The 10,212-nt window shown below is 42.2% G+C and overlaps 1 protein-coding gene across 5 annotated transcripts in view; it reads left to right on the forward strand.

Moving 5' to 3' along the window:
* LOC132974853 (dematin-like) overlaps nucleotides 1-9,801 on the forward strand; it is a 34,329-nt gene extending 24,528 nt beyond the window's left edge. For 2 of the 5 annotated variants that reach the window (XM_061039148.1, XM_061039149.1), the window contains exons 10-16: nucleotides 279-431; nucleotides 689-798; nucleotides 984-1,089; nucleotides 2,261-2,386; nucleotides 2,727-2,785; nucleotides 4,242-4,322; nucleotides 4,423-9,801. In XM_061039148.1, coding sequence (XP_060895131.1) covers nucleotides 279-431; nucleotides 689-798; nucleotides 984-1,089; nucleotides 2,261-2,386; nucleotides 2,727-2,785; nucleotides 4,242-4,322; nucleotides 4,423-4,536 — 749 coding nt within the window. In that variant the 3' untranslated portion in view covers nucleotides 4,537-9,801. The other 3 variants (XM_061039151.1, XM_061039150.1, XR_009673145.1) reach the window with 3 other exon arrangements.
* The last annotated feature ends 411 nt before the right edge of the window (nucleotides 9,802-10,212 follow it).

Here is a 10,212-nt window from a genome sequence, read left to right on the forward strand (position 1 = left end):
TGTGGCAACTAATGGCCATATGGTAGGTTATGTATCAGATGAGTAGGGCATGGGGGCATGACTAGGATGAGGAAAGTCTTCCCTGAGCGCTCATCCTTTCATCAGGGAACAAGTACATCGTGTTTATTTCAAATACAGAGTGGCTCTGAATGTCGGTCAGCTGGACCAACCCCCCCCCAAAACCACCGACATGACTTCACTGCATTTAATCAGCTTAAACATATTGTCTGTGTGTGTGTGTGTGTGTGTGTGTGTGTGTGTGTGTATGGTGTGTACAGATGTGTCGTCCTCTCAGGTCCCTCAGGGGAAACACATCGAGGATCTGATCATCGAGTCGTCAAAGTTTCCAGCAGCTCATCCTCCGGACCCGAACCTGCCCTCCAAGATAGAGACAGAGTATTGGCCCTGCCCCCCATCGCTGGCTGTGATTGGTACGGCCCAAGCAACACACACACACACACACACACAAACACACACACACACACACACACACACACACACACACACACAAACACACACTATCTCTCATTTTGGGATGTACAACAAAGATGTACATTTCATGTTTCTCCTTTTCCTTTTTGCTTGTGTCCTTTCCTTGTTGTCTTTCCTTCTTTCTTCTCCACTCCTATATCCTTGTTCCCTCTTCTCTTACCTCGTCTCCTTTCCTTGTGTCCTCTCCTCGCTGCAGAGAAGGAGTGGAGGAAGAAGGAGCAGCGGGATGGAGATGAGGAGGAGGACGGAGAGCTGGACGATGAGCTGTGGGGACTCAGAGCTCTTCAGAAACAGGAACTCAACAAGGTAAACAAGGAGAACATCTATGTGTCCGACCAGGTATTCAACAAGGTGTTCCATCACATGTTCCTCCCCCCAGGGTTTGACCAGGTGCTCCAGTTTCATATCAGTTTGTTTAAATGTGGTGGACGTGTTGCTCGTAGTGTTTGTTCCACTAGAAACATTTTGTTTTTCTTCTTGTTTAATTTCAGATTCAGTCAAATCTGGGAAAAATCATCCTGAAGGAGGAGTTGGACAAGTCTGCAGCTCCTCTGAGGAGGAAAACTCGCTCACTGCCGGATCGCAGCCACAACACAGGTACAGGTTAACGCTCACCTTCACTGTTACATAACTCAGCTCACAGCCGACCTGAAGCTCTGTTTCACGTCTACTAGACTCCCATCAAACAGGTTTATAACCAGCAGCGAAGAAAACGCAGAGTTGATCTTATCTAATGATTCATTAACACACAAAGTGTTATCTAATAGGGCTTTCACACTCGCAGAAAACTCAGAATTTTCCCCTTTGAGTTTCTCCTTCCAGACCCCGAGTATTTTTTTTCTGCAGCAAGTCCGAGTGAGCTGATGTGAGAACGCAGCAGAATATAATCAGGAGAATTCAGCTCGAGCCAATAGGAGGGGGAGTGACGTTGAGTGGACAGACAATATTTGATAAACAGACACACAGGGGATGAGTGTGTGTGTGTGTGTGTGTGTGTGTGTGTGAGTGTCTCTGTATCTGTGTGTGTTTAGTTTGTAAAGACAAACAGACGCCTACATTGTTGCAGTCATGTGCAAACTTATATTTAAGGTTTTTTTTTCTTTAATTAAAGCATAAATCTTACTTCACGCTGAACATTTTATTTTGAATTGAACCCCTTTTTATATATTTTTTCACAATAATTGGTAAAATAAGTATATAGGCCTATATTTGAATCATTTAAAATATTTATTTGTTTCTGGAAACCCCCGCCCAGGTGTCTTGTGACCCTCCTGGGGGTCCCGACCCACACTTTGGGAACCACTGATCTAAAGAACAGAGAGAAAGAGAAAACACAGCTCTGGTGACACCTAGTGGTCAGACTGATTATTGAAATATACAGTGACTGAATGCTGCTGTCCACTTACATGTGCACTGTGCAGTGGTTAGTGCTGTTGCCTCACAGCGAGGAGGTTCCTGGTTCAAATCCCTGTTGGACCTGTGCATGCGTGGGTTCTCTCCAGGCACTCTGGCTCCCTCCCTCAGTCCAAAGTCATGCTCGTTAGGTTAACTGGAGACTCTAAACTGTCTGTAGGTGTGAATGTGAGTGAGACTGTCTCTATATGTCAGCGCTGTGATTGGCTGGCGTCCACTCATGGAGTACCCCGCTTCTCGCCCAATGACAGCTGGGATCGGCTCTAGCCCCCCTGAACAGGAAAAGCAGTAAAGATAATGGAAGGATGGATTTTAACATTTCTGTCTTTTTTCATTTCCTTCTCCTCCTCTGCAGGCTCCAACGCCTCCAAGTCTGTTTACTTCCCAGCGTCCTCTAAGAGCGGCCTGTCCAGGGTGAGAACAGCTCCACAGAATCGTCCAATCACAGCACAGAATAACCATGAAGGTGATCAACATGTTTGTATTTGTTTTTTACAGCTTCAGTCGGTAGAGTTCAGCTCGGCTGAGAAAACTCCTGCAGGTACAATTATTACCTATAACGTATTCAACCCGAAGAGAACATTAAAGAATGATTTTTATATCGTGTTTATAATCTGTCATTGTCGAAGTGTACGCTTCAGGTTGTTAATATTTTCTCTCTCTCTCTCTCTCTCTCTCTCTCTCTCTCTCTCTCCCCACAGATCTTCAGGTAACGTCTGATCTATTCATGTTGAATCCTCTTCTAACCATCAGTCACTTGTTGTGTTATTAATGTTGATATGAGTTTATCTGTGGCCTTCTGTGTTTTCATCAGAACGGAGACTCCAGGATGGACCGAGGAAACTCTCTCCCCAGCATGTTGGAGCAAAAAGTAACAGCAGTGTGTTGGCTTTTACTTTCTTAAATTGTGAATGATAATGCAATACGACTACTAACATCAACCATTTTGATTTATTATAATGATAGTGACCTTTAGGCTGCAGTGGTTAGCGCTGTTGCCCCACAGCGAGGAGGCAACTTTTCAAAATGAAGTGACAAAGATCTTTACAAGAACAGCAATAATAAAACAAAATTTAAAAGCAGACAGGTCATTGAATAATAAACAACGGAAAGAATAAGAGACAACTAACAACAAAAGACATACAATTATTTTAAAGAGCCCATATTCTGCCCTTTTTGGGGTTCATATATTTAATCTACCTACTTTTGTACGTTCACAATAGCTAAAGTCTGATAAAAGTGTCTGTTTTCATGTACTGCTCCTCCTTGCTCCCTCTCCGCTCTGAGTCCGTCAGCTACACTCTGCTGAGCCCACACTGTTAGACCCCACGTGGGCCAAGTCTGCTCTGATTGGTCTGCCGATCCGCTCTGTCGTTATTGGTCAGTTGCTCAGCACGCGTCTTGTAAATTTCAACATGAGCTGCAGGGCTTGCCACAACGAGCCAATGGGCTTAGATCAGTGATCTCACACTGACAATGACGTCGGACTGACAAATTTTTATCGAGGGGGGCTAGAACCGAGCGTTACATGCAGCTAATGCTACAGCTAACAGGAGGACGTAGGAGACCGCAGACTTTGAATTTTTGCACATAGATGTGCCTAAACATGCACAGGACACTGGAAAACACACTAAAGAGCAAATAAAACCAGAAAAAGCATAATATTAATTTCTTTCCTTTAATTCCTTCCTTTAAAGGAATTTTAAAAATTAAAAAAGGAAAAGGCTCGCTGGTTAAAGTGTGTCTTCAGAAGGGATTTAAAAGAGATTCCTGACTTGGCTGGTAGGTCGTTCTACAGTTTTGGAGCCCTCAAAGCAAACGCTCTTTAGGATCTCAATGTATATACGAGTCAGCTTATATGGTACATAAAGGTCTGATAAGTAGCTGAGAGAAAGGACATTGAGAGCTTTAAAAGTAATCACTAAAATCCTAAAATGGATTCTAAAACACAGGGAGTCGAGGTGTAGAGACGTTAAAACAGGAGTGAGGCGGTCGTATTTTCTGGTTCTGGTTTAAAGCCTGGCAGCTGAGTTCAGCACCAACTAGAGTCGATCTGAAGATTTTTGGTTCAGGCATTTAAAAAGACTGTTATTATAGCCGAGATTTAAAATCGTCGCCGTCTCTTTAAAAGTTAAAATAGATCAAATTTTTTAAATGATTTCTGAGATGATAAAAAAAGGCTTTAAAAGCTTGGTTGTGTGCTGCTCAAAATTGAAGTTTAATTATTGCAAGGCGTTCATATCATCATCATATCAGCTTCTGTTATGCTTTATGTTAAATATTAAGATACATCTATTGTTTCTTTGCTTTGCATCATGATTGATTGATGTGTGTAGATCTACCCTTACGAGACGCTGGTGGTGACTCACAGAGGGCGGAGCAAACTTCCTCCCGGTGTGGACAGAACCAGGCTGGAGGTAAACCTGTCGACCCACTCACCGCTCCCCGATCCCACACGAAGCATTCATATCATTAAACTCTCTCTCTCTCCTCTTCTTTTGTCTCTCGCCCGTGCAGAGGCACCTCTCTCAGGAGGAGTTCTTCAGTGTTTTCGGGATGTCCATCGAGGAGTTCGACCACCTGTCTCTCTGGAAGAGGAACGACATGAAGAAGAAAGTCTGTCTCTTCTGACTGACCGCACTGGGACTGCATCTCCCACAATCCCCCGCTCCTTCTGGATCTCTGCAGGATCCTGAAAACCACACAGACTCTGAACATGAAACATCACTATCAGCACCGCCGCCATCATCGTCACAGTGAGACGCTCGGGATGCGTCTCAGGCTTCAGGTTTGATGTGATTCACAGTGAAGCGTTTGAGGAGAAAAACACAGAGTGAGTTTAGATTTCTGCTGCACACAAACTCCGCCTGTTTCAACGCAGAGCTGCAGAGCTTCTGTTCAATAAGCTTCAGTTTGTAGATGTCCGTGGAAACGTATTTATAAAAAAAGTAGTGAGCGAGCACAACAGATAGAGTCACCATGAGGGAGCACAGAACAACCGCAGGATTTCATTAATCACCTCAAGGTTTGGAGAGAACTTGTATTTAAACTCTGAGCACATCAACTCAACATGCTTATGTAGAGTTCTCCTTTTAAAGCTCAGACACAAAAAAAAGTATGGACTACATTCATTTAAAAGGACGTTCCAGTCTCTATACTTCTGGCCCTATTTTTGCATATCTCGGGGTCTTAATTGCTTCAGTAGTTTTCTTCAGACGGCGGCCCTGAAACAGGCTGTAATGTCTCCAACGGAAGACCTTCCAAACAATCACAGGCTTTGATTGTTATTCTAAGAGTCTGACAACATAACAGAGAGGATCCCTATAGAGATAGACATTTATCTTTAAGAGGGAGATGTTTTATAAACCGAAAACAGGTGTTACTGCTTTCTTATTAAAGCCACCACATGCCATTGAAAGAAACAGTATTTTTGATTGCCCGTGCAGAACAGGAGGCTGGCTTTTCTCTCGCTGCTGCTTCTAATAATGTCACACAAATTGTGATGATTTGCCAGTTGCTGGTGAAAGTTGGATTGGACAAGGCAGGTGGTAAGAGAGGTATTTATAAAGGACAAGGGTAGATCGAGTAGTCGGTTGGACGGTGTGTTTAGGGCTGAGGATAGCAGGTAGAGGCAAAGAGGAAAAGGGAACAAAAGGTTCAGATCTGACAAAAAAAAACACAGAAGATCATGCAAAAAAAACAAACACAAAACTGGAGAGGATGAACTGTTGTACCACTAGTGAAGCTGAAACTAGCAGCTTGTAGGAGACGCAGGTGAGCTGATAAGCTGCTCCTAATGAGGTCAGATGCGCTGCAGCTGTGCCAGCAGGAAGCCTCAGACAACAAACTTCAGCCTCTGCTCAAAGGAAGAAAAGAACAAACAACACACTGCACTGATAACGATGAGATGGACACGAAAAATAAACACAGAAAGTCCAAACTGTGCCACAAATATTCAAATCAATTCAAAGTTGTGCTCTAAAAAACAAGACAAAAAAAGAGTTCCAAGAAATATTATTTCAAAAGGAATGAGACAGACGTGTTGTGGCACTTAAAGCAGATTCAAGATGCTCACGTTGTTGCTCAGTTGTTTGGTTGTAGTGGTGGAATTCTGGGAAATGAAGTTCAGCTGTTAATCTGACTGCAGGTTAAATGTTAGTGCCACTACTTTTAGAATTTCAGGTTTTTTCCACAAAATAAAAGATGACCCCCCCCCCCCCCCCCCGCTGTCTGCAGGGTTCGACTGACATGTTGAGACTGAGACAGCGTGAACTTTGTTGTATTTCTGCTGTTTGAGATTTATTTCCACTGGACTGGTTTTATTCAAACTGAAGGACTGAAGTAAATGTTTTTATAATCAAGCTTCCAGCTGTAGTCGAGCTTCTAAATAACATTCCTGCTGACTCCGAGTCAGGTTTAGATACAGAGAAGATGCTGACACTAGGAATGAACCTGTTAGCGGTCCTTTTAAAGGACTCTTCCTATTGGCTAAGCCAGCTATGATGTCATAATGACAGAATTTCTTACCCAGCACCAAAAGAAAGAATAAGGAGGCAATTTGATCACAGTCTGATTTAAAAAAAAAAAATGCTAATCTTGCTAACTTTTAGCTAATCTTGCTAACTATTAGTTATTAAAAAGAAGCTACTATTATGCTGTTGAGCCCTGAATCATTATTTTGACATGTGGACTCTTCGTACCAAACAGATTAGAAATTAAACGCTCGGGTGTTAGCTCTACATCAGCAAGCTAACATTGACGATTGCTAACAACAACAAAGGTTCAGCATGTTAACTTTTAACCATTTGCCTCCCATGAGTTCAGCTGAAACTACTCAGCGATAGTCGTAAATAATTAAAGTGTAATCCTAAACTATAACAAACCAATTTGAACCAAGTCCTCGACTAAAACAGCTTTTATACACAAGGGGAGGAGCCGGCCGACCCGTCCATGTAAACACGTCTCTGACAACAATACAGCCAGCGGGACTCGAGCTTCTCCCTCATTGTAGACAGTCATGACTCAGAGACACATTTACACAGGATAGACTGGATCTCTGCCGTATATTGCACATTCTTCCTGGAGTGTTTTTTTAGGAACTCCTAGTTCAAGCACTAAAATAAAAACTTTATAAAACGTCACATCAGGGAGCAGATTAAACCTTCACCAGTTAAAGTCAGCTCCCATTGGCTGTGATCAAACTGCCTCCTCCTTGTTTTTTCTTTCTTCAGCAAAAGCCACTGCCCTGTACTATATATAAGAACACTGCACACACACACACACACAGAAGGTGTTTTCAGACCAAATGGTTCTGGGGATATTTGGAAGAGGAACTATCCACCAAGGAGTTCCCTGAGAACTTCACACGATAGGGACTTTTTTCTGTCTGCATTCGCACCGCCATGGTACCTACTCTGAAGCAGGGTCTAAAAGGGTTCCTCTAATCGGGGTCTAGGACCTTAAAAAAGTTCATAGTTCCTGCGGTGGGGGGTGGGGGTGGTTCCAACAGTTCCTGCGGTCTGAAAACGCCTATAGACACACAGAAACACACCTGTGAGAGATGCAGTGTAGAAGAATAATAAAAACATATAAACCAAAAGCTCAGAGCAGAAACAAACATGTCTGCACAGCTCCGGTTCGTCAAATAAGCAGGTCGTAGACGTTAAGTGTTGCTTAGTGACCAAATGATGTGCAGCTATTTTTTTAAACCTACATAGACAAGTGGCATGTTTGTTAATAAAAATCTAAATGACAATGTAAACTCACTTTTAAAGAAGTGAACAATATCAACACATGAATGTTGGGAGAAGAACAAAAAAGACACATTTTCACGATCCAGGGAGACGACAGAGACGAAGACGAGACAAAAACTCTTCTTGGACTTTTCTAAAGGTTTCCAAACCAAAGGACAGAGGCATGATGGGAGAAAACTTGAGATTTTACACTGACATTTTTCACACCCCCCCCCCCCCCCCCCCATCTCCACCATGAAAGCACAGACATTTCAGTACATCAGTAACGACTTCACTCACAGTAAAGAGAGTTTAATGAGATCTTTATGAACCCGGTGGCGTTAACGCTGATCCCTACGACAGAACAAAATGATCTTTAGTTTGAAGACATTCATCTGAGTTGAGAAAGGTGCAACGTGATGGACTTTATTTTATAATAAATCACATTCAAACAGACAGCTGGCTATAATGACTGTAAACTAATGAGGCTACTTCCTGTCTCCACACTCCCTCTTCAGGATATAAACCGGTTTTCACTTCCCCTGTTGAGATCAGTAGTCACTTGGTGGATCAGGAGCTTGGTACTGTTGGCACCCATCTTTGTTTACTCTTAAAGAGGACATATTATCCCCCTCTTCCCCCTTTTCAAACAGTCCCCCTGTGGTCTAAATGAAACATCTGTGCTGTGCTTTGGTCAAAATATAACATGAATCAAGCACCAGAGGAGGTTTGTGACCCTGTATAAACCAGCTCTCTCAGAACGCTCCGTTTTGGTGTGTGTGTCTCTTTAAATTCAATCAGCACCCCCCGAGTTTTCCCCGTAGACATCACTCCTCTGTAGTGAGAATAAGAACGGCTGACCTTCTCTAAAGTTTTGTTCTAGGCTGGAGGTGGAGATACCAGGGGAGGTGGAGGATTTTTTTTTTTTTTTTACCAGAATCCCACTGTGACATCACAAGGAGAGCACATTTGAAACAGAGCATTTTTCTCTGTGTTGTAAGACTCATGCAGAACACAAACAAAGGACTGGATGGGTTTATTTCACATTTTGTGGGTCAGTAGACACTCAGGTTACCAAACATATGTTCAAAAACACTGAAGAAGAGGATTTTTCATAATATGTCCCCTTTAAGGTTTATTTTTGCTTGTTTTTTATGCCTTTATTTAGACACAAGACAGTTCATACAGTCTTAACGTCCATCTCACTCTTCATCCCGTGTAAAGTCTCGGTGTTTACAGTCATTTTGCAGTTTTTTATTATCAATGTGATTTATTGAAGGTAAAACGAAACTCACAGCACCTTTAAAATCTGATCTTAAAGACTCAGACCTGAACAGTCCGACTGAATTCACTCTCACTGCAGACGCCAAAATCACCAACGCCACATCCTGCACACTCCACCATGTCTGCCTCGCCACCACACGCTTCCTGTATCTGTGGATATAAAAATAAAAATAAAAAAACACTGGGTGAAGATGTGAGATCCGTCAGTTGGAGTGAGCGAGCATTGGTCACTTTACGTTGATTTCCTTTCTTATTTTCTTTCATTTCTTGAGGAATGATTCTGACGCTGTTTGATGATACTGAGAGGATTTAACGCTTTGTTCTGATTGGTTGTGTGTAGTAAGAAACAGGAAGTGGGTTGCTGTGACTAACACCATGATGACACAAAGATTGTTCCATGTTTAATTTCTTTCTTTTTGTACATTTTAAAGTGTTTTTTTTATTGATTATTTGAACACACAGGGCGACTTTGTTGAGGCTCGTCGCTGTCGACACATCTGACCTTTAATCTGCTGTGTGCGAGATCTGCTTTAGATGATGTCATAGTTTAATTAACCTTTAATTATTGGATCAATATAACGACAGATGGGATCCTGGCTCAGGTGCAGTACAGGTATCACTCTGGATTTGACCTGATGTGTCTCTGATGTTTCTTTGACCTCTGAGGTCACACAGAGGTCACACAGAGGTCAGACCCGTCGACGGTGACTCACCTGTCCAAAGCCGCCCTGCTGCTGTACATACTCAACCACTGAATGACTAAATAGTTATTGTTGTTGTTGTTTTCATATCTGGATGCAGGTGATGTAACAAACGAATGGTGATGTGAGTGATTAACCATGAGTTACAATAAAGAGCATTTCTATTTGCTTTGAGGACACCTCTGGTTTCTCTGTGTTCATACATAACTTTAAATCACAAATTCATGGCTAAGCCCTCCATTTCTTACAGAATAACGGTGAGAAAATTATTCTTCAAATAACTTAAAACAGGTTGTTTTACATTTTGGTGGAAACCTAAAAAAGAAACCGAACCAAAAGTTACCCAAAAAACAAGAAATCTCTAAATGGTCTTTTTTTCTGTAGCATCCTCCTCCATTCACATCTGAAGTGAAAATGATTGACAGGTGTGAATCTTCTAGGCCACCAAATTTTGACCAATGACACATCTGTTGTTTAACAGACAGTAGAGCTGATAAGAAACTAACTTAGCAGCTCTTAACCTATGAAACGATCAAGAACATTATTTTTTACTTAACATTGTTAAGTCATGTTTTTACTTAACCCAAAGG

This window comes from Labrus mixtus, chromosome 5 (assembly GCF_963584025.1).
Source record: "Labrus mixtus chromosome 5, fLabMix1.1, whole genome shotgun sequence".
NCBI classification, from domain to species: Eukaryota; Metazoa; Chordata; class Actinopteri; order Labriformes; family Labridae; genus Labrus; species Labrus mixtus.